The sequence below is a fragment of the Choristoneura fumiferana genome, chromosome 14, assembly GCF_025370935.1.
Source record: "Choristoneura fumiferana chromosome 14, NRCan_CFum_1, whole genome shotgun sequence".
In the NCBI taxonomy this organism is placed as follows: domain Eukaryota; kingdom Metazoa; phylum Arthropoda; class Insecta; order Lepidoptera; family Tortricidae; genus Choristoneura; species Choristoneura fumiferana.
In genome coordinates this window covers 8,767,496-8,792,329 of record NC_133485.1, presented here as the reverse complement: position 1 = coordinate 8,792,329, position 24,834 = coordinate 8,767,496, and the positions used below count along the sequence as shown (strand labels likewise).

General features: G+C 37.6%; 3 protein-coding genes across 4 annotated transcripts in view; 2 read left to right on the top strand and 1 right to left on the bottom strand.

The window, feature by feature from the left end:
* The window catches only part of LOC141435081 (follistatin-A-like), a 50,968-nt gene extending 46,721 nt beyond the window's left edge, over positions 1–4,247 (top strand). The window contains exons 4-6 of the mRNA XM_074097628.1: positions 643–858; positions 1,320–1,541; positions 2,188–4,247. Of these exons, the coding sequence (XP_073953729.1) occupies positions 643–858; positions 1,320–1,541; positions 2,188–2,261 (512 nt within the window). The 3' untranslated portion in view covers positions 2,262–4,247. The remainder of the gene's footprint in view (positions 1–642; positions 859–1,319; positions 1,542–2,187) is intronic.
* Positions 4,248–4,971: 724 nt separating this feature from the next.
* On the bottom strand, positions 4,972–21,367 carry Mad1 (Mitotic arrest-deficient 1). Of its 2 annotated transcripts, none has more exons than XM_074097605.1 (14): positions 21,080–21,367; positions 20,828–20,991; positions 19,285–19,473; positions 18,669–18,827; positions 17,721–17,915; positions 16,936–17,118; positions 15,056–15,229; positions 13,641–13,783; positions 13,268–13,434; positions 12,603–12,739; positions 11,581–11,658; positions 11,270–11,376; positions 9,112–9,210; positions 4,972–7,638 (listed from the first exon to the last, which is right to left on the bottom strand). In XM_074097605.1, the coding sequence occupies exons 1-14, from the start codon at positions 21,219–21,221 to the stop codon at positions 7,422–7,424; spliced, it is 2,154 nt and encodes a 717-aa protein (XP_073953706.1). In that variant the 5' UTR covers positions 21,222–21,367; the 3' UTR covers positions 4,972–7,421. The 2 variants fall into 2 exon arrangements, with proteins under 2 accessions (XP_073953706.1, XP_073953707.1); XM_074097606.1 differs by lacking the exon at positions 4,972–7,638 and adding an exon at positions 10,729–10,774 and having other exon boundaries at positions 9,124–9,210.
* Positions 21,368–21,622: 255 nt separating this feature from the next.
* Positions 21,623–24,823, top strand: Art8 (Arginine methyltransferase 8). The gene is made up of 6 exons (XM_074097608.1): positions 21,623–21,811; positions 21,900–22,136; positions 22,377–22,570; positions 23,026–23,237; positions 23,775–24,000; positions 24,610–24,823. Exons 1-6 carry the CDS (start codon positions 21,767–21,769, stop codon positions 24,797–24,799), a joined length of 1,104 nt encoding a protein of 367 aa, XP_073953709.1. The 5' UTR covers positions 21,623–21,766; the 3' UTR covers positions 24,800–24,823.
* The last annotated feature ends 11 nt before the right edge of the window (positions 24,824–24,834 follow it).

Sequence of the window (24,834 nt, the reverse complement as noted above, 5' to 3'; positions counted from 1 at the left end):
ATATAAAATTGAATAGGTATTTATAAAACAACAAACATTATTTTTGCAAAATTTGTCGTTACCTTTGGTGCAGCTCGGAGTTTTTGTGGATGAAGCCCATATTCGTTGGTACCAATTGTACACCCTATTACTTTTCTCTAGGATTAGACTGGCTGTCTACGTGATGTCCGAATGAACCAAGATTCAAACATAATATGACACATAAAACAGAATTTGGGCAGTCGATCTAAGGCAATCAACATATTCAAATCATTGCATTCGTTGAAGTTTAAGCAAAAAGAAAGTGAAAATGTTTTTCTTTGAATATGGCTTTTTCAGATATTAAGGACCTTCAGTCCTTACAATAACCAAGGGCCACGGCATGCTCTACATAAACAAACGGCCGACATAAAGCAGGTTTCCACCAGAGATGGATGTGCGAGGTTGTGTTGCGAGGAATATGTTTTTCATTAACCAATAGAAACGCTTCATTTACCTCGCCTCTTTCCGCTCAGCTGTTTCCACCAGAGATGTGCTGTGAGAGGATGTGTAAATGAAGCGTTTCTATTGGTTATGAAAAACTGAAAAACACATCCCTCGTAACCATCCTTGCACATCTCTGGTGAAAACACTGATTAAGGATTCAATTTTGGATTTTTCCAGTGGGCAGCTGCGAAGGGGTCCGCTGTGGCGGTGACAAGCGCTGCGTGCTGGACGCGGAGCTGGGCGCGCACTGCGTGCGGTGCGGCGCGTGCAGCGTGGCCGGCGCGCCCGTCTGCGCGGTGGACGGCCGCACGTACGCCGGCGCATGCGCGCTGCGCCGCGCCGCCTGCGAGCGCGGGAAGGCGCTGCCTCTCGCGTACAAAGGCTCCTGCGTGGGTAAGTCAGCACTGCGTGCGTGGTGGCCAATAAGTTATGAATGTCAAAAAATCTACCATTAGTTCGGAAAAACAAGGAAAAACCTCGAGAAAAATCCGGCAAGAAACTCAACGAAGTAGGTTCTTTTCCAAAACAGGTTTACGATGTTATTTTATGACTTAAATCACGAATATTTAACACAATTAAGTACATTTTTAAACGTGTGCAATTTCCCCGAAACATATTTTTAGTTTTTGCCAGCCTGCAAAACGGAACTTTAAGCTTCTCTCTCGGTACCTATTTCTAATAGCCTTTGGCTTATCAACATTATTGGGAAAACGACGACAGGGTTAGAATACCCGCTTCTTTAAAAAAGATCTTAAAGATTCACGCGTCTCCAAATTATAGATAATTGCCCTCTGTTGTATAATAAAGGTCCACTTCTATCCAATTGCTCAACTATCCACTTTTAAAATCCACAGCAAACGCGACCTGCGCGTCGATAACGTGCAACGCGGGGCAGCGCTGCGTATCGGGCGGCGCGAGCGGCGCGCGTTGCGTATCGTGCGGCGCGTGCGGCGGCGGGCTGCGGCGCGAGCTGTGCGGCTCCGACGCGCGCACGTACCCGTCCTGGTGCCGTCTGCAGCGCGCCGCCTGCCACGCCGGACGCGTCGTCGACCCCATGCACCCCGGACCGTGCAAAGGTAATGCCGCATTTACAGTCGACGAAACTGAATCATGTACAGTCAACGTCACAAATAAGTGATCACTTTGAAAGCTTCAAGGTACAAAAGTGATGACTTATTTATGACGTTGACTGTACCGAGGTGGAACCTTTTCATAATCAATTTCGCATTGACTTCTTTGGCAAATTTATGAGATGGTAAGATGACGTTAGTAGCAGCGTCACGCCACTGCCATTGCCGCTAGCGCTGCCCGGCGCTCCCCAAGTGTTTTTTTTTGTTGGGCAGTATCTATCAAATGTAATGCTGTATTTTTTATTGATAAATAAATAAATGTTACTTTATATGTTTTATTTATATATGTAAAAAAGATCGAACCTGTTCAGAAGCTAGCTTGGGGATGGCGAGAAGGGCAAAATTGTTCTTGCTTTTGCAGCTTTTTTCTGACTGTACTTGCATATCCGTACCAGATTTCAAGTCTATCCATTTACTAAAAATGACCAAGATTTGACAGCTGCAAGGTAGAATAATTAAACAGAGAATGAGAGAAAGGGGGAACCATCATGAGTAGTTTTAACTTATTTGACTTCACTCAGGGGCCTTGACCTTTATGATTATTCCTAAATAATTGAACTTAATTGAATAATAACAAATATTTCCTTTCCAGGGAGCAAAAACATAACGGACAATAGAGTGACTGACAGCCGCAAAGGCAGCGACGGCGAGAAACGCATACTATAGTCATAGACTCTTCTTATCGTAGCGTTACTGTGTTCTTAGTAGTGTTTCTATGTTATCATTATCAACAAATATTCACTGCTGAGTCAGCAGGACAAAACTAACTTTAAATTCACAATATATTGCATTTTTACTATCTTGAATAGCTAAATTAATATCCACCTGGTCTTTTTGAATTCTAAATTTCGAGTTAGGTCTTGTCTAACTAATAAGTAGAACAAGAAACCAACTTGCTCACATTGCTAGACCATTGAAGTTAGACATATTTGGCCTGCGGGCCGCTCCAGAGTCATAACACTGTTAGAAATGTCGGATTTCAAAAGAAGCTTATTTTTAGCTCTAGTTGATTCTATCGAACGATTCATGTTTCGAATTATGTAGATAAATAATAGGTACTATAGTTTATAATTAACACTTACATACTTAATTAAATTTGAGCACCAAATCGTACTTAATGTTTAGTCAGAAATATACTTAGGAGTGTAGTTAGCACAAAATTTGGAACTTAGGTACTTCTAATATAGATAAATTCGAATTACCGTCTTGTTAGGGTCGCTGCGAAACTTGTAGGGTACCTAACTGTTAAACTTTCATCGGACTGACATTTGTTCTTAAAATTTTATTAACTAAGACTTGATATTTTTACTTCACGTGAACGTGGTTTTTGACGCTTATGCAATATTTATTATTAAGTTATGAAATATTAAGTTTTAGTGCAATAATTTTATTGAAAATGGTATGAAATTCATGTATGCGTGTATATTTTTGTTTTAATGAGTCAAACTGAACTGTGGCCACGGTCTAATCGATTCGGGCATATTTAGAGTGTTAAATCGTTTTCAGTATTATATGTATTTAAGATTATTAGAATATTCTTATTTTCGAAACATTTTATACATTGGATGTTAGGTGATTTTAATAGACTGTAGATAAAAAGTAATTTATTGTTACTTTTAAATTATTTCTAAAAGGTTTCCACATGATTATTTTGTTAGAATACTCGGGTATTTCTCTAACTTTATCAAAGCGATGTGTGATGTCAGTTTTAGTGAATTGACTCTCTTGGCGTCCGGCTTAGCTTTAATAAGTAACTCGGTTCGGGAATTGTCGAGTCGCGGCTAGTCCACATTCGCCTCCTGTTGCTTGTTGGCGGCACTTTTAGTTTTAACTATATATTTATTGGTCTAAATTATTCATAAACTCGCCTGTTCGATTTGCGATCATCTTTTGTAGCTGCAAATCCCTCCTAAAGCCAAGATCGAGACACTACACATAGATTATATTAGATAGTATAATTATTATACTTGTCACTCCTATTGATGTTGTAGTGTGTAAGTTTTTGGTAGATTTTAGAGTGGCACAAGCAAACTATCTTGACTATATTTAGCTATAGAAACTAACAATACAGAGAGCATTTGGACCTCAAAGTGTCGTATTGCGATCAATTTCAATTCACAATCGATTGTTGTTGAGCTTGTTTAATCTAGTGCAGGCAGTTAACTATAGTATAAATCATGGTGTTCGAGAAAAATGAGACTTAACTCCTACACGAAAGAGTAGAAATTGAATAAAAGAAGAACTACTAAAAAAAAGATATGCAAGCATTTTATGCCTTCTGAGCATAAAAAACGTAAGAAACCAGCACTTTATTTCAATGTCTATTCTTCTTGTTGTACTCTGTGTAAAGGTGATGTTTTTAAATCGGTGTTAGAGAAAGGGACGCAATGTACTGTTGTCTTGGACTTCTCAAACAAGGTTTCAATCCAAATGGTTCTAAATTTAGAATGTGGACGTTACTAATACTTTAATTACATAAATATTACTTAGCTCTTGTCAATTATTTCTCTGTGCTAATCAAGTTGTTAACTGCATCTGATATAATAATAATTACTTGTTGTAGTTGCTCATTGCGAACATTAGATGAAGTATAATATATTTGTCCTTGTTGATTACTTTTCTTGGTCTTCATAAATATTTTACATGGAATAATGAGATTTTATTTACCGATCCCTAATAAGGTATTATAATTGTGATTGTGTTTGTGTGTGTGCGTGTTTTTACTCTTTCATGTTAACAACTGATTCGGACTAAATTTTGTAATACATAGACTACATTTCTGCCGTGCTAGCTATTGGAAGTAAGTGTGATTTCGCCCAAGATTAAAATTAAACTTACTGCTGATATGCGTTAGTACTATTTTGGCAAAAATAAAAACAGACTTACTGTTGATATCAATCGCGCGGCAGATTTAATCCCGATATTTCTACGGGTTTATTATCTTAAGCTAAGCACGTAAAATCCCGATGATTTTGCCCAACTGAACTTACTGCTGACATCCATAGTAAGATTTTGCCAAAAATAAAAAACAGACTTACAACTGATATCGATCGCACGACAGATTATATCCTGATATTTCTACGGGTTTAACATCCCGAAATCTCAACCTCTAAAGTTTAGAGTCTAAATCACCGAAAGATAAGGTTTATGTGATGAACCCGGGGCAAAGGCTAGTCTTCTTTTATAAATAAAAATGAATCGTAAAATGTATTGCTAAGCGCAAAACTCGGGAACCGCTGGACCGGTTTCGCTAATTTATTTTTTTGTTGCGGTCGTTATTGTCAGGAGAAGGTTTTTATGGAAGAAAATTTAGAAACATTACAACAAGGGGCGAAGCCGCGAGCAAGAGCTAGTTTCAATAATAAAACCGTATGCGTAATGCGTATATCAAAATTTATTACAATACTGTACAGTGACACTGTTGGCTTAATTCATACTTTCACTTATCTTATTATACACCAGATTGCCAATTAGGAATGTCGCAATCATAATTATGAATAATCAACACTAGGGCGATTATCACATGGCAACGGATACCGCTATATGCGGCGATATGAGGAATCGTTTTTTTTATACAAAAAACCACACATTAACACACAGGATCCTGCGTGCAAGGGAGCGGTGCGTGCGACAGTACAATCACCAGCACCAAAATCTGACACAGCAAAGCGAGCATAAATATCTGATAAGACTCTTTCCAGGGCCGGTAGGAAGTATCAGATATTTTTGCATGCTCCGCTGTGGCAAATATAATGCAATGACTGTACAATTGGGCGGCGAATTTCGTCGCTACGTACACCGCAGCGGGATGCAGTGCCAGTGCGATAATCGCATAAGAGCTATTACACAATGTCTAAAGATCGCCGGTGACTCCAGGGAATAGAGAAAACAAGAGGAAAGGACACGCCAACGAGCTACGCTGATCATAAATAAGTTTAACTGAATATAGTTACGTCAACTGCTTTGTGAAATTTGAAGTTGATAATTCGGGTATCATCCGGTAGTTTTCTAGTCGTGTTGAATCTAAATGCTTTCGCGTAGTGTTCATTTTACCATGCTATTTAGAGACATTATTGGGGAGATGATTACATTTTTCACTATTCGACGCTAGGTGGCAGCACATTGTATGCATAACTGTACCTGTATTATATAATACCTGTACTGTATAATACGATATACCGTTGTCAGAGAGTTCAAATCATGCTAACATTTCAGAAGTTATTATCATATTTTTCAAATCTAAGCTACGATCAATAATCGCTAAGGTTTCCAAGTGAGTATGTTAGCATTTCCCGACACACTAGTTTCGGTACAAAGCGGGACTTATGATATGACATTTCCTCTTGGTTTTTCCAGTCCGTGGGTAGTCAAACTGTCGCCGACGACACAAAGAAAATGCTGGCCGGTCATCGCGACCAATACCCACTGTTGACTATCCGAGTAGTCAGGTCTTGTACTTCGAGTTCCAAATTCAAAGTTCATATCGTGCCGTGTCCCGCTTACGCTTATAGTATTTAATAGGAGAGAAAGGGACGATACGATATGATAATGAACTTCGAATTTCAAACCTACAAGTAGACACCCAGTGCGTAATGAACCTAATAAAGGGCCACTTCACACCGCGATGCGACGCAGATTTTACTGAGAGCGTTTGTAAATTAGAAAAAACTCGTTTACAAATTTTACCCATGATATGTGCAGCATCACGTCGCGTTGGTGTAAACTGATCTTAACATACCAAGGCTTAGTTATAATCGTCATGAATCTTGTTCGAATGCAGTGGCGTCTATTGTTAGTGTACAATCAAAAACAAAATCTAAGAGTATAGGCTGCTGATATTTCTTAAACTTTAGCTGTTCTATATTTATGATTGTTTTTATTTATTTATCAAGTAGTGCTTTACCAGATACTACATCAGAGTACAAAAATGGCCAATTTGGTACATTGACTTGTAAGTAAAAATAGCCTTTGATGTTTCAAAAGTAAAGGAATTTCTTGGTCAGCTATATAACCATAATGAAGTTGCTATGCCCACCTCATAGACAAAATATCCAATAGAGTGGTAACACGAGTTAATCAATACGGCAACACAAGTGATTCTTCAGTTATACCATATATCACAATGGAACAAAGCTTTTGGTATTACGATCTTGAATTTACCTTGGTGTGTCATAAAAAAACAAGCTAGTTTTACTAACTATGCGCCACGCAACGACTTAACATTTACTATAGATATCGATTATAACATTAGCATGTCTAATTTTAATTGTCCTGTTTGACCTTGGGCCAGCCAATCAGAATGCAGCAATCGCTGCTGTGGTTTCGCAATTTTTTATACAAATATGAACGAGGCATACCTATGATATTTCCACTCTATCGGATCATTCATCTATGGCTTACTCATTTAAAAACATGTTAGGATTTAATTGTAGGCAAAACTGATTTTTAGTGTAGTTTACCACGTCACTATATACGCAAAACACTACCTTAACAGTAGTACTTTATTTTATAGATACAGACAGATCAACATTCACACCATAACCGAATGTACAAAAAAATCACTTGCATTTTACGCATTTTGCCTTCAACCTATTTAAAATATACTCAAAATCACATTAATTCTACACCTAACTTACACTAAGTCTGTTACCGTTTATTTTTCTAAGTATTTCAGATGGAGAAGGATGTGACTACAGTTATCAAGAAAATTTCACGCATGCTAGCCTGTCTTCTAGCATTTTTAGCGTATAAATAACTCGCTATTATGGTCAGATACAAAGAATATGTGCGCAGAAAACTAAACACAACTAACAGATTTCCACTAGTTTAACCTTCATCCGAGTCCTGCTGCATAGTGGTCCTGGTGAACAGTTCCATGGTGAGTGCACTCAGGAACAGCGGTATGGACCTGTGGTGGTGCAAATGCAGTTCCACCAACTCTTCGAGGGTCGCGGAGTAGTCTGTGTGCACCATTTCGATGCCGTCGTCGCAGAGCGTGAACGTTAGGTATTCTTCAGCGGACTCTGCATACATGTTTGATATTCTGAAAAAGGAACGCATCGTATTATTATTGGTGGGCGTGAAATGAGTCGATTCGTGTTAATCGATTACATTACAGATTTTACAATCCAAAAGCAGCGGAAAGCGCTTCTGTTGCCGACAGACAATGCATCATAACCTAGGTCATTGAAGTTAGAGACTTGAATTTGTAAGATATATATTATACCTACACAATCATTTGCATTAATCCAGATTATTTCAGCAAGTTATAGAATGCACTAAAAATGGATTTAAAAAAAATCCATGGAATAAAACACTAGTTTTTTTTTATTCCGAACCAGCAATCCGTACTTCCATACTAATATATAAACGCGAAAGTAACTCTGTCTGTCTGTCTGTCTGTTACGCTTTCACGCCTAAACCACTGAACCGATTTTGATGAAATTTGATACAGATAGAATAGACCTTGGGAAAGAACATAGGCTATCTTTTATCGCGAAAAAGAGGCTTTAAGGGGTTGAAATAGTGGATGAAAGTTTATATGGTGGAAGTTCGTCGCTGTCGAAGATAAAACCATGAAACTTGGCATTTAGGCACTTAATAAGAAATAAGTGGAACATGTATGAGTTTTTTTGAAAATTAGACCTGTGAGGGGATGAAATAGGGGATGAAAGTTTATATGGAAGGTCGTCATTATCGAAGATAAATCGATGAATCTTCATTTAACTTGCCATTTCGGCACGTAATAAGAGATAAACAAATGTTAGTTTGCGCGTTTTTGTAAATTCGACCTGTGAGGGGATGAAATAGGGGATGAAACTTGGTTCTTTATAAAACTTGGCATTTGGGCACTTATAAGAAATAAATAGTTAGATTTTTTCACAGCTTTCGGGACTATTGACCTGAGTTTAGGGTTTTAATTTCAACGCGATACGGATACTCCGCGCGTTTACGAGATAAGTGGTCTTGACAGAGAGACGGACGGACGGACAGCAAAGTGATCCTTATAAGGGTTCCATTTTTTCCTTTTGAGGTACGGAACCCTAAAAAACATTTTTTCCGGGGCTTTTCATATTTCGACATATTTACTCGAAATTATGGGGATGAAAGTTATTAAGGAATTCAAAACAAATTTACTATAAGTATATTTATCGGAAATATGTGTAGCTATGCTTAGTAAAAATGCCGTCTTAATTATAATCCTACCCTCCTAACTTACAATAAAGGACGTAAGGTGTCAAGAGTTCATTGCTAAAATGTGGCTACCCGCAAAATATTTATGGTTTACCAAAGAACATGAATGGATGGATGGATGGAAGAACAAGAAAAAATAGTTTATATTTATAGCAACGTATGAAAATAGGTCGTTTTCAGTAAACCATAGATGTTTCTATGAGCTATTATTGGCAGAATAGGTATCCTAAATAAATCAAATACTTCCCAAAGTTAATTCCACACGGACGAAGTCGCTGGCAAAAGCTAGTGTTCTATAAAACTTCAGTATTATAAAACTGACCTATAATTCTTGTGTCCGGTTCTGTCAACCTTATAGCCCAGCAGCATATAACACACGTCCCTGTACTCCTGCGCAGACGACGTGAACTCCTCCTTCATCCTGGAACGTTTAAAATCAGTTAAGTCAAAGTTGAATCTGTTATGACAATCTTTTCCTTCAAGAGCATCACTAGTGAAAAACAATATTAGGTTTTTTGTCCACGTTGATGCGAATTTGACAGATATGTCACACGCGAGCGACGTTCGTGTAAGTATTGAAGGCTAGAAAGAAACCCTTTTAATTTGACAGATATGTCACACGCGACGCGACACGCGAGCGACGTTCGTGTAAGTATTGAAGAAACCCTTTTAATTTGTTCTTACGGCTGCGTTTCCATCAGAGAGCGAGGATGTGTTGCGAGAAATGTATTTTTCATGAACCAATAGAAACGCTTCAAAGTCAAAGTCAAAATATCTTTATTCAATTTAGGCTAAGCACTTATGAATGTCAAAAAAAAACTACCACAGGTTCGGAAAAACCTCTGTTGAGAAGAATCCGGCAAAGAAACTCAATGAGCCATTTTTTTAAAAACAGATTTACATTATTATTAAATGATATATACATCACAAGTATTTAACACAACTTTATTTTTAACACAGTAGGTTCGCTATTTGAAGGGATCGCTAATGCGGATCGGAATTATTTCCAAATATCCCTGTCCATGATATAATCATTAACTTTATAATACGCTTTGATATTAATGATTTTTTTGAATCAATTTTTAACTTTATAAAACGCCAGCTTTGATTTATTAATGTCTTCGATTTGATATTAATGTCTTCTTGACAATAGATCTGAATTTTGTATCCGTTTCATTTGCAATATTTTTTGGAATTTTATTATAAAAGCGTATGCAATTTCCCAGAAACGACTTTTTAGTTTTAGCCAGTCTTTAAGATGGAACTTTAAGCTTCCCTGTGTTTCTAGTAGCCTTTGGTTTATCGACGTTAGTGGGAAAATCACATATGTTCTTCCTAACATACATGATTAATTCAAAAAACATAAAGCGACGGCAGGGTTAGGATACCTGTTTCTTTCAAATAAGAATAAAATTCATTCATTTACCTATCTTCGCACTGCACAGCTCTAGTGGAAACAACTGAGCGGAGCGAGGATATGTAAATGAAACGTTTCTATTGGTTTACGAAAAACATTCCTCGCAACACGTCCTCGCGCATCTCTAGTGGAAACGCAGTCTACACGTGGCGATAGAAGATACAGAGAAGCAACGGTACGCAACAACAAAAACGATCTTAAAATTGTAAGACATACTTTCAAGTGCTTACTACTGGCGAATATATAAAAGTGGTTAGATGAAGGCGGAGATAACAAAAGATTGATACATAAAACTCGAGCAAAAGTCTATCTTACACGTTTACATGAAGATCCCGAAATACCTTTATCAACTTGGATGTTTCAAATATAAGCAAAATAAACAGTATGAATAGACCACAGATTTAGATTCAAGTGACCAAAGAAACTTGTAAAGTAACAAACACAGAAATGAAGTAGATATACATCTACAGCAATAGTAGATATACATACATATAACATCTATAATTATATGTATAAAAGTACCGTAGGTAATCAGTTGTCGACCGCCGCCGGGGTCGACTCTTCATCACTGCCAGCCGGCGAGGGACAAAATAATATCGTTAAGACTTTACAATTTACATTAATTTTTAAAAGATTCTGTACTGTAGTTTGGACATGAACAAATGTACATCTGCGACGCACGAATATTTAGTCAAGGAAATCATGACCTTCTATGGTCGTTAATCGATCATATCGAAATCAACTCAACGCTACAAACTCGTCAAAACACGTGCACCAGTCTAGCGTACCACATATGGCACACCACAAAGTAACTACCCTACAGGTGTGTTCAATCGCTATGAAACGCATCTTTAAAAAAATAACAAGCTTACACATATTTAATAACGACTGTACCATATGTGGTACATTGTAACTACCTTAGACATAATTATTATCTGATATGTGCTTCATACAAGGACTGTCAAAGCGATCGGGCAAGTGCTTTTTTAAACTGAAAACGTGTTAAACGACTTCATCTTTTGCTCTTAACATAAAACTTATAATTAATAATACAATTTATTACCTCTGCAGTTTAATTTGACTATTTTCAAGCTGCTGCTTTATCTGCAACAGTTCATCGGGGCATCCGCCCGAGCCGCCTTCGCGTAACGCAGCTTTCAGTTTCTTTATCTAGAAACATACAAATGTTTGCTATACTATTACTAACATAAGGTAAAATAACGAGAAAAAAAAATAATTTATTTAAATATTTTTTTTATAAATCTTTCACCAATAGAAGGCTACGATTATCAGTGAGTTACATAAGGTTAAACTGAAGTGCGAACTAATAAAGTTTAAGGACCCCTGAGCTAGTTGTTATAATTATGGTTCTACCTCTTCATTGGCTGCCTCTAAATCTCCTTGGACTTGCTTGTGAGCCAAAGCGGCGGGGTTGTCAGCCAAATGTATGACCTGAAAAATTAACTGTATTGTGAATCTAGTATATATTTTTTTCATCACACTTGCTCGTAAACAGTGTCAAAACATGAAGGCTACCTTGATTGCAACCCCCCAAATAAAACCCTCGACCGTAATGTACTTGTCATGAAACCCGTGGTCGGTAAAAGAGTCATTGCGCGTACAAATTGTCTTGTCATGAAGCCCAAGGTCGGTCGCATGAGTCAGTGCCCGTACTGATGGCGCTGTGCATGGCGTAGCAGCAGGACCACATGCACACGCGGCTCAGGCACATGCTGAGGGAGGGGGAGGGCGACGCTGCCAACAGCGCAGCCTAAGGTATCGCCAATATTGGGAACAATTATATTTTTTCTTTTACAAATATAAAATTTTACTCGTAAATGTGATGAAAAACATTGTATGTCGCACGGGCGGTACTAGAATTACGAACATCGACTCATTAAAGCCCTCAGTCTTCGACTTCGGGCTTCTAATAGACTCTCGTTCGTAATTCCTTATTTACCGCCCTTAAGACACAATGTACTATTTTAACTTCGATGCTTTGACAATAATTATGCATCACTTATACAACGCGATACATTATATATGATAAGGAAGTTACATTGATAAAAATCAATGCATAACGCTCTGAAGAGCACAGAACAATAATTATAGTAATTATTTAATGACTAAAATATGTAAGGATTTATAGTGATTTTTGTGACGTCACTAGCAAGTAAGTCTTTCTCTGTCTAATCTTGAATTTCAAAACCTTTTTAACTCTGTTATATTTAAAGGTAGTTTAAAAATTGTTTTTCTGTTCGATAACATGCAAGTCAAGCTTTGATTTATAAAATAATTAAAAAATAGTCAAATACCGTATTATTAACATACACAAATAAAGCCGTGGGACACCCTGTATTGTATAATATCACTGGAGTTACCATGTTAGTTGTTACCTTGGTGGTGGGCACGCTGAGTCGTTCTATCTGCCCCTGCAGGTTGTCTCTTTGCGCGCGCAGCTTGGCCGTGTCGCGCCGCGCCGCCTCTGCCGCGTCGCGCCACTTACTCACGTCAGCGCGAAGCGCCTCCACCACTGGGGATGATATACTGTTAGTTGACTGTGACACGGGTCACATTGGCTCGAGCACTGATGTTCATAATTTTTTGAGTTAAAGTGGCTCGAGACAAAGACGTAATTGCAAGCTTGTGGTTCTTCAAGTTATTTTTCAAGTAACTTATGCCTATACCTGCCAAGTTTTACTAGGATTACGTAGATAGCGTGTGATTCCGTGTAGCAACATCATAACAATCATTAAGCCCTCTTTAAATCTTTTGAATGTTTGCCAAGCGAGATAAAGACAGCATACAGCCTTGACGCTTGCCAAACGTTGGCCAGCATTCACAAGCATCAGTGGGTGAACGGGTTTTCGGCACGACTTGCGTGGGTATGGAGGAACTTATAGGGGATACGGTGGAGTGTTGGGACAGGAAGCCTCGACAAGCACGTATAGACGGCATAATACGAACATTGCTAAAGCCCAACACAGGGCTTAAGACACTTTGTAGATAGAAGTCACTGTGTGTGGTTGCCGGCACAGTGCCAGGTGTAGTGTGTACTGACCGGTGGCGTGCGAGTTCTGGTCTTGCATGGCCAACAAGTCCCGATAGCCCTGCAGGGCTCGCTCCAGTTGTTCGACGCGCGCAGCCAGAAGTGCGGCGCTGCCCGCGGCTCCGCCTTCGCCAGTCAATGTCACCGTCAGCTCCTTTTCGTAGCAGTCCAACTGCTGTCTGCACATAGCATACACACAAATACGTCATTAACAACTTTCACAGTCAGTATCCAAGGGTCGTATATGTAAATACTAAAAAGCCGAGCGGCATCATACCATCAATAGCGGTCAAACTTGTTCCAGCCCTGGCACGGCGTAACGAGAATCCAAGACGTAAGACGTAAGGGAAATTCAGTGACATTGTCATAAAAGTGAAGATCTTACCTATAACTGTCTCTCTCTCTAGTGACAAGCAGAAGCCTCTTCTGCAGTCTGTGGATTAGACTCTCCTGACTCTTCCGCACGGTTTGGAGGTCGTTCAGTTTGGTCGTGGCCTTGTCACGCTCGTATTTCAACGTCGCGGTTTCCTATCAAAACAAGTTTCGGTGTCAAAAATTAATGAAAAATAATCTAACGTCGCCTTCGCGTTTGGCCGATCTTAGCTAGCACTTTAGCGGAAGTGAATAGTAAGATTAGGTGAAAATTTAATTATAACATTTGGAAAGACAGCCTAGGTTCCAAACTGGAATTTGTTGAATAGAATTTACATTCACAAAATGGTGACTAGCAAATTTATGCATATTTCTGTGCCTCTGATACAGGTTTCGTGGTCAGTGTTTTGTGACCTTTACACTCAATTGGTGTATAGTCAAACAAATTTAATCATGACCCAGGGTGGAACCTTTTAATAATCAACTTCACTATGATTTCCTTGACAAAAGTATGAGATGTCAACACGACATTAGTAGCACAATGGTTCCACCCTGGGTCATGATTCAATTTGTTCGACTTTACATATACCGGGGCCATCCATACATCAAGCTTCAAATTGAAAGGGGCCAGGGGGGGTTTGTGTGACGATTTGTGACACGTGAACAAAATAATTGTGATTTTAAAAGTACCTAATAAGTGCGACTGCATCCGGACCGATGGGCAAGACTCGTTACCGAATTATTTCCGAGGGATGAATGAATGAATGATAATTTATTCGCTGAATATGGTTACAACAGGTGGAATATAATATAATACTTAGTATCTAGCATATCCTGTCGAAATCCGGCGTGCGAATTTAACATTTATGTACACAATGAATTATCCACAGTCACAATTATATTTAGGTATTACATGTCAATTTTATAATAATAAGATACAATTTTCAACAATAATAACACTTTAACTGTCCGTGCATTACATGTAATGCACCGTCAAACTAGCTCTCCAAGTTCTATGTGACGGCAGAAATGGATGACTCCGTACATATTTTGTGCATTACCTGTAATGCACGGACGTATCGACCCATGACAGTGGCGACAGCGAGGGCAGTTAAAGTGTTCATAGTAATAATTTAAATTATAAGCATTACAGTTGTCAGGTTTACAAAACTTTGTATTCAATTATTCAATATCTATTGTATCTACATGCACTCTTTGATATGAATTATTTTACTGAATAAAAACATTGTTCTGTTAGCCATAATTTGAATGTCTTGTAGAACTGATTAGCGGGTAAACTGCCTGTTCCCTGTTCAGCAGTGTTCCAGTTGTGCCTGTTCAAACTGCCATGGTGGCTCATGAATTAAAGTCCTTGCCCATACATAAAAAAAGTGTGACGATTGGGGGCCTGCCTCTTATAGAAGTTACCTCAGTGACAGCGGCGAGCTGCGACTGCGCCTGCGAGTGGCCGGCGACGGCGGTCAGCTGGTTAGTTAGCGCGTGGTCAAGCGCGGCCGCGAGCGCGCGCGCCGAGTCCGCGCCGTGCGCGCGCGCCGCCGCCTTCCACTCAGCCAGGGACGACTCCAGCGACGCCAGCTTCACCTGGAGACAGATACGGTACAGAGGTTAAACATATTATAGTTAGTTACACTTTACGTTTTGATTTCATTAATTTGACTGTATTTGGTTTGACATTGGTAGCTTAATTTGATGTGATTTAATTGAATTCACAAATACTAAAATTAAACGAATTCAATTAATTAGGTAGTTCTACGGTCAAGGGCTTCAAAATTCATGAACAACCACGGAACCTTTTCACAGTAGACACTGGGAATCGAACCCAGGTCCTCGGTATTCCCTACCGCGTGCTATACCGCTGGTCAACGGTACAGACACGAATTTCCCCTATACACCACATATCTCAGCTTGTTTGTTTCTTATTTAGCCACTTAAGCAGTGACGCTAGCGACATCTATACCGTAGCCCTCATCGAGAAACTTTCGGCATTTCATTGGAACTAACCGCTCACCCGGACAAGAGATATCGTTATTAAGCAATCAAATTAAGATTGGTTTTTTGGAATCTTTTTTATTTATTTAAAAAGATTCCAAACCAATCTTAAATGGTAGTGACTTTTCCTTTGAAATGGTTCCAGGGGGCTCATGAATTAGTCCTCGACTGTACATGAATGTCATGGAAATTGATTTAATGTAATCTGCTTAGGTGGGTCAATCAACTTTTTTACCGACACTAATCTGTCCGCGACATTTTTCAAACAATTCCAGCTTTTTATAATTTAATTGGTGCTTTGGTGCTTTTTTTCTGTAATTTAATAGATGGTGTACATGAATTCATGCGATCCTACGTAAGTTCAACCTATTAAACCGTGAAATATCTTGTTGGAAGTACGATTTTTTGGTAACGCCAGAGACAATTTTGGTAACGCAGGAGACGCCCAAAGTGTTGGTAAAATAGTTGATTGGCCTAGGTACTAACTAACATAGACCCATATGAACATAGTATACACTAACAATGCTTGGTTACTCAGTTATTGTCTACCCTGAATGTATGTGTATATATAGGTTTTTTGTACTGATTTGTGGTGAGTAATAATAGTTATTTGTGTCACAAGGGAGCAAAATGGTGTATTTACGGCGAGGGCGTACATTGAATCCAGAATGTAGCGAAGGATTCTACAATAGAATCCTGAGCGTAATGAGGGATCCAAGTGTTAACGCCCAAGATTAAAATAATTTTGCTCCCGAGTGGCTCATACAACTTTTCACACCAAGCATTAAGAAACTTGAAAAAAATAATCTAAACATTATTAAAGAACAACCAGCATAGAAACTGGCATGGCTTTACAATTATCAACTTCAAAAAAATGGCATTTGTAATAAAACACTTAGAAAAGCCTTGAACAGAAAAGTTGCACTTTGCTCCCTCTCGTCAGGGAGGAAAAGTTACTTTTCTGAAGGAGAGGTGTGAAAAGAATATTTGTATTGAATCGTTGTATTGTTATCCGAAAATAAATGATTATTATTATTATAATTACTACTTTGTTGCTGTCACTTCATGTTTGAACTTTTGTATAAAAATTACAGATGGCATACAGTGACTGTACAGTTGAACCAATTGAATCATGACCCAGGGTGGAACCTTTCAATAATAAATTTGGGTCATGATTTAATTTGTTCGACTCTACAGCGTGGGGGTATTAGTGCCTGATTGAAAGTAGTAGTCAAACCTTGATAAGCGGGAATTCAAAGGACCAAGTCAAGTGGAAAAAAAGTTGAAATTTTACTTACCTTAGCTTCATGCAACTCCTGCTGCGCCGGCTGCAGAGCCTCCAACCTGGCTGTCAGCTGGTGCACCTGCTCCTCCAAAAGCAACTTATTGCAGATGGAGTCTCGGAGGGACCGCTCTGTGGCCCTAAGGCGCGCCACCTCCTTCTCCAGCTCGGCCATGTTAGTGAGTCGTTTTTGCGCCGTCTGTATAAGTCAAAGAAGCTACTTCAGCATTGGTGTGCATTCGGTGAATTCCATGGTAGGCAGCGCTAGTTTGCACCATATCTTAAGGCGCTGCCTATCCTGAAATTGACCCAAGGCACGCCTATGTTTCAGAGGGTGTTGTGTGTTGGTGGTGGCCCTTAAGAAGTTAAGACTTTTGGTCACTCATGCTCGAGCTGCTGGAATGTGGCCGAAACTTCAAGGTCATTTTAACCCAGACAACCGGATAGCCAAGTGATTACAAAACCTGACTATGAAGCTGAGGGTCCCAAATTGAAACACCGGTTGGGGCAGATATTTGTATGAATAATATGGTTGTTTGTTCTTGAGTCTGGATGTTATAATATGTATTTATTTATTTGTCAATATAAGTATGTTTACCTGTTGCCTAATACCCACAGTACAAGATTTGCTTAATTTGGGACTAGGTCAATAGGTGCCAAGTGTCCCATAATTTTACGTTATTTAAATATCAATAGTTGCAGTTAATTCCTGAGATATTATTGTGGACAATACACATTGTTTTGCATCAAAAACGCTCTTAGTAATTATTCTTATTCTGTCCATTATTTATTAATTAATACCTTAGCTTGTTGCTGCCAGTCTTTATAAGAGTCCTTCTCATACTGAATCTCCTTCAGTTTACTGGTGACTTGTTGTAATTCAAATGTTTGTTTCTCAAGCTTGGTCCGAAGTGCTGTGCATTGTTCCGCTCGGCTTGTCTGCTTTGCTAATTCTTTCTTCAGCATTTCTACCTCTGACTGGGCACCTTCTAATGCCTGAAAACATACAAGTACATTCTCATTTCCATCCATCATTTTCATTCTCATTTGTTGGCATTCTCACCAACAAACTGTCATATCAGTTTGGCGAATGGATTAGGCAGTAAGCAAATGTATGATAAATAAATAAATAAAAAACAGCTGTATTTTAACAATAGCCATAGTAAAAATAGTAATCTATATGTATAGCTTCATTATGTTACTATCCTTTGGGGTTATCAATAATATATGTCACACACAAAATATGTGACAATGGTGAGCTAAAAAATTATCAAAATGGGTGTTACATACTTGGATGGCCCGTTTTCAATGCCAAGCCTAGCTAAATAGTAAGTTCAAAACTTAACCCTTTGTATGCTGAGCTGCGCAAAATATAAGTCTTTTTCTCTCATACATTGTACTTTTAACAAGTGCTCTCCTCTGGCAGGCAGATATTTGAACTGTTGGCATTGAAAATTTTTGAGATTTACATAGCCACATTAAAATGTTATTCTCTTTCATAAAAACACTTTGGCACAACCTTAGCCACAACTTTCCATGTATAAACCTTTAGAGCCGGCAATTTTTTTTTTATCTGATATTTTAACGAGGCTTTAGCGCACCAAATGTCACTATGTTCCAGAAAAGTAGCCTATGGGATATTTCAGAAATCCAGCTATCTGGATACCAAGTAAATGTCTTTCAAGTTTGTTCCCCACACAAACTTTCACATTTACAGTATTAAGGATTATCTTACGGTAAGATTCTTACCTGTAACAATTCATCCATATCTTTCTTCATCTCTGAGATCTGGTCCTTGTTGCTAACATTGGCTTCCAGCAGCTTATCCTTCAACTCTGCTATTTGTTTCTGTAGCTCTGACTTCTCTCCCTCCCATTTAGTCTTATATTCCCTATGCTCCTTTATTGACTGAAATAGATCATCCATAAATAAGTTTTAGCAAATTTGCTGGCAAGTTTTTGGTTATTCTTCAAAAAAATTCAATCCATTTTAGTCCGTTTATAACAACATACCTATCAATTAGGCATTATAACCAAGAAAAGTCCCGAAAGCCTTTTACATTTAAATAACACTGGTTATAATGATAAACCACCTTTAAGGACCAAATGGTTGTTATAAATGATTGTCATTTAAATTACAAATGTATCAATACATTACTGGATAAATATTACATCTGCAGAGTAATTTTAGAACATGCCGGACATTATGGGCATCAACGAATATAAGTTTCATTGATAACAAAATCTCATTATTTTAGTGTTAGCAAATATTTCTGAGTTTTGGGCCCCCAAGAAGTTGTGGGCCCTGTGTGCCCTTATAAAAAAGAGAGTATTGTTTGTAAGTTTATAGTTAAACACTATGATACCTCGCTTAATTCATCCTTAATCTCCTGTTCTCTCCGTCTTATTATATTAAGCCTGTCTTCCATATCAGACAGGGCCCGTTCATCTCTCTTGTGTTGTTCTGTTAATGACGCTTTCTCCTCTTCAAAGAGAATCTGCATTTCTTTACGTATAGTGTGCTGATGGTTCACACGGGCCTCAAGTTTAGTAATCTGTAAACAAAGAATAATAAATATCACAGGACACTTCACACCAATAGACCTAGACCTGAAGTAAGCAAAGCTTGTGTTATGGGTACTATGCAATGGATAAACTTAGGGACACCCTGCTTATCTCCACTTACAAACCTAATTTGTATTATTTTATGTTGATATATTTTAAAGTCACTGCACCTATAAAGAGTATTCAGGACCCCCAATTTTTGTGCTAAAATGAACTTTGTACATAAACAAAGATCAAACCCCCATATGCTCAGTTAGCAATGTACTGATTGAATATTTATGCAACGGGAATTAAGTGTGAACTATTAATGCACCACCACCACAAGAACTACCTCTGGTTATGAACAATGACTCTTAAGATGTTTGCACAACTTTAAAACTAATGACAGTTTTAACCTGTGGAATGGCAGCGCCATAATTTAAAATTTACTGTCAAGCGGCGCGGCATTTGAAAAAATCTTTCTTGACTGCAGTGACACCTACGAATTAATTTCGCGAATTCGCGAATTTTATTAAAAATATCACCAAAAAAAAACTACTTTAATTTTATAGATAAGCCTTACAGTGATAGTTTAGCATAAAATGGCATATCTAATTAAATAACAATGAATGACCTTCAATTTCTGTGAACTTTATTCTCATTATCAAATATCTGATAACCAAATTTTCTCAGTCATGTAAAATAACTATAATTACAAAATAAAACATTACCTGTAGGAAACACTGATTTATTTCGTAAAATATTAATTTATTTACGAACAAAGCCCTTTTATAGTCTTTCAATATCAAATAATAGTATATACGAGGTTTCCAAAATACAGCGCACGGCAGCGGCCACACAGTGAAACTTGAGTAAACGATAAGAACGAAATTTCTTCGTAATGTTGTTAATAAATGCCATCCTTGTCTATTTATGAACGCATTCTGCAAGAATAAGCAAGCGAGATATAGGTCTACCAGTTTATATTTGTTATTGAAATACGTCACCCGCCAACGACCGGAGCCGGTCGCTTGCACTCAAGGGTTTTTGACAGCGTGCCGGGAGACGGTCGCCTGCCAAACAAGGGTGTGCCGGGACCCGGACGCTTGCCACTCCAAGGTTAAAGAAACAAATGAAGAAGAGAAGGCAACGGGTGACACTCTTTCCCGGCCCGGATAATACCGGGATGGAGAAACCGACCCTGTTTTTCGTGTACTCGCCCATAGAAGCTCCTGTCAGTTTCTATGGGCGTGTACACAAAAAACAGGGCCGGTATTTCCATGTCGGTGTTATCCTGGCCGGGAAAGAGTGTCACCCGAAGGCAACCACTATGTTTTGAAAGTGTTAACAATTTTAAAATTGAACCTGCGCTTTAGCTGCAATCAAGTCGATCTTCATTCTCTTGGCCTCCCAGGGTGACGGAGGTACAGAAGCCGAGCAGGACTCAGTACGCTGCCTCTTGTCCGGCGTAGCATCAACCATGCTCAAACTTGACTTTCTTTTACCAATTGATAATAGGTTAGACAAACCTGTAAAGAACGAGGAAAAATAAAATCATGGACAAGTCCTATATTGAAGAATCCAAGGTGAAAACTAATGAAATTTCTTCGACTTTACCTTCTTTTATAGATTGATTGCTATCCGTGAAATTCATTTTTGCAGACGCCGACAACTTTTCTTTCGGCGGATCGGTGTTTATCACTCGCCTGAAAGGCTCAAGAACGTCTTGATAAAGAGACATATCTCCTTCTTTAGCCATTTTCACTTATAATTGAAGGTAGAAATGTTATTTAAAACATCTTATATTTTATGAAAATCTTGAAATTATTATTGTAAAAAAAAATTTACGACACACACAGTACCACACCACAGCACCATACATTCCACAGATATAGAAAAGTATGTGAATCACAGATGATATGTGAATACTCGTTAAATGAATGACTAAAATGGATCCTTTCACACTACAGACTATACAATCGTAAAGTTGCATTTAGGCTCTAACATTTAGACCTTTATTTTATTTCGGCAATCGATTTTGTATCGATACTGAGATAATTTATTGAACGAGTAAATAAATGCAACATTTTAAATAGTGCCTTAAATAGTTTTAAGAACATTTATTTATTTTATTTATTAAAAAAAAATAACTGTCATAAGTCATAACTTTCAAAACAATGTGCAGTTTGTTGAGTTTTCTTCATTTTTCCATCAATATTATTTATTTTATATCGGAATAGCCTTCTATTTGCTGTTAAAAATCTTGTAAATAATTTAAAGTTATCCGCTCAGAAGTCTTAAAAAATGGATTTCAATGAAGAGTACTTTTGCAGCTATGAAGACTTAGAGGTAACCTCTATTTTTCAGTGTTTTTTCATGGTTTTTTCCGTCGTTTTTCAGAAATTCCTCATAATGTAACTTGACACATTTTTTCTAGATTCACAAATTAATGCTCAATGATGTACCCAGGACCGTAGCCTATCAGAAAGCGATATTAGGCAACAAAACATATTTCAAAGATAAAGTTGTTATGGATGTGGGCTGTGGAACTGGGATTCTGTCAATCTTCTGCGCCCAAGCTGGTGCAAAAAAAGTGTATGCTATTGAAGCAAGTAATCTGGCAAATATAGCCCGAGATATTGTTAAGGAAAATAAGTTTGAAGAAGTAATTGAGGTACTTATCTGATCTTCTCTATCCTTCCCTGTCAACTTTTAGTATGAGCATGGATCCAATCTAAATTGAAGTCTGTTTAATTTTTTTTTTGCTATTATGTTGTCAAAATTATGACATATTTTATGAATGGCCTCATATATGTATATTACACAAATTCAATCTTTTTAGATTAATTTGGGCATATTTAGTTGCTTTTTTTATTTACAAATTAACTGAAAACAATTAAAATATGAATTTCAGGTGATCCACAGTAGAGTTGAAGATGTTGTTTTGCCAAATAACATAAAAGTTGATGCCATAGTGTCAGAATGGATGGGATTTTTCTTGTTGCATGAGGGTATGCTGGACTCTGTTCTTTTTGCTAGGCACAAGTTCCTGAAGGAGAATGGAGAGATGTTCCCAGAGAGTGCTACTGTTTATGTTGCTCCATGTAGGTAAGTTAGAACTCTGTTCAGGCATTTATTGCAGTGCTTCATGATCAGGGGACTAGTTTTAGAAATCACATGTTAGATAGAAAATACTATACTCAGCGGCACAAAATCTGGCCCTCTGCATACAACATTACCCCATTACTGCATACATTTGAGAGCCAGAGTTTTTGCCGTTCAGTATATTGTATTTGAATATGTTGCTGAATTGGAAAAATTACTAGTTACTATGAGTCATATGTTCTGTTTTCCTACTGGAAGACAGCTTTAAATCATCTTGTCAACTAGCTGGAAATTTTGGTTTGGGCTCTAGTTTTGTACAATACACAGTTTTTATACAACTTTGGCATGGTATTTTTATGTATTTGATTTAAATATTCAAATCCAACATAGAATTTGTACTATGTACATTTTATCATGATTAAAAACAGTCTGCTAGAAAATATCTAATCAAATTTCAGTGTCAGCTCATTATATGATAAATGGAATGATGTGTATGGCGTTTCCATGTCAACATTTGCGAAAGAACTCAGAACTAGCAAGAGTCAGAAGCCTGAAATTCAGACTATTAGTGCTAATGAAGTTATGGGAGAGGAGATAGCAATGGCTTGGATAAATCTCAAGGAAGACATGCCGGAAGACTTGAACTCCTTTACTATACAACATGTTGTTGGTATGTATAAGCCATAGCATACACGTTTTATAAATAGAAGGGTTTTATCTTTTATTCACCAATTTTTGGCATTGACATTGCATGGTCAATTGTCATGTGATTACTGAAAATATCCATTTTCAAGCTTTGATTTGAAAATAAATAAAAAATAGTGAAATACTTACCATATTGCTAAAACACTGTATAGTGAAAAAATGGAACTGCCTACCAGGGTGGAACCCTTTCGCTGCAAATCCATACAAACAGCAAAAAAAAATCTAGAATTTGTTTTTAATTTTAAAGTAGTTTTTCTCATGTAAGTGAATTGTAATAATTATTTATGAGAATAAAGTTCTTAAACCAACACAATCCTTCTAAAGACTGTTAAATATCGGATTGATGAGGGTGATTTATGATTTGCAAAGGAATAAGAACATTACACTATTCTTCTTTTATGATCTAGAAATTGATCATCTAAAAGTTCCACCCTGGTCTGCAATTCAGTTATCTCACTCTACCAACTGTGAAGAATAATATTTTACCCTTTATTATTTACAGGTGCAAATAAGACAGGCAAATACCAAGGTATCTGTGTGTGGTTCGAATGTATGTTCCCAGAATTATCAACTGAGTTAGGAAGGGAAGTTCTCAGCACTGCACCCTCCAGCCCTGAAACTCACTGGAAACAAACTATCATAGTGTTGCCAGAAGAGCTAGAGGTTGAAGCTAGCGAGCCAATTGCATTTCAATTGGACATGAACAGGGATCCACTTAATGGAAGAAGGTAAAGTATTTCTTACGACTTGCTGGTAATTGCGCGAGTGTTTGTTAGAACGGAGCTACAGAAGAAATGATAGTTAAATAAGTTGTTTTTAAAACATAGTTTTAATGTAACCTTTTTTGCTAATAATTCAATCTAATATGTAATAGACTTCAAGCCAATATGACTACTGAAGTCAGTAATTTCGACAAAAATTTAAAGATAAACAAAAGCTTGTAATGTAGAATATTTACAAGCTTTTGTGAACATTTTTTGTGCATACTCTTTTTTCGAATAGTCAGAAAAATCCCAAAAAAAGAATTTTGAACATCATGATGTCCATATGTCAATGACTTTGAACAATGTCACATAGATATTAGTCTTTTAATAGTTCATTCACTATCCTGTCATTCGCAATAAATTATGAACTTACCTTACTTAATAGAATAGTAAACACCCTATACTACCATTACAAGTGATTTTTTCCTACCTATTGATAGATATGTCCCTCTAAGAAAGAGAACTATGTAAGCCACCATTTAATACTAGTAGTAAGGCTTGCCTTCGCTAGTTTTAAAATTGAACCTGTAAATGGCAAATCAGCTAACCATAAAGAGTATTTTCTTTTTACAGATACAATCTGGAGTTCACAATGCTGGACCCAGCCGACATAGAACACCCCCTACCATGCTCTTGTGATATGACCAAGTGCATCCTTATAAAGAAGTTCATGAAACAAACCGAGCAACAAGCTTTAGAAAGCAAGGCTTCTGGCACTCCTATGTTAGTAGAAGAGAGTATAGACGACGATGACGACAGTTAAAATAAAACAAAGTTTTACTGAGAATTGTTAATTTA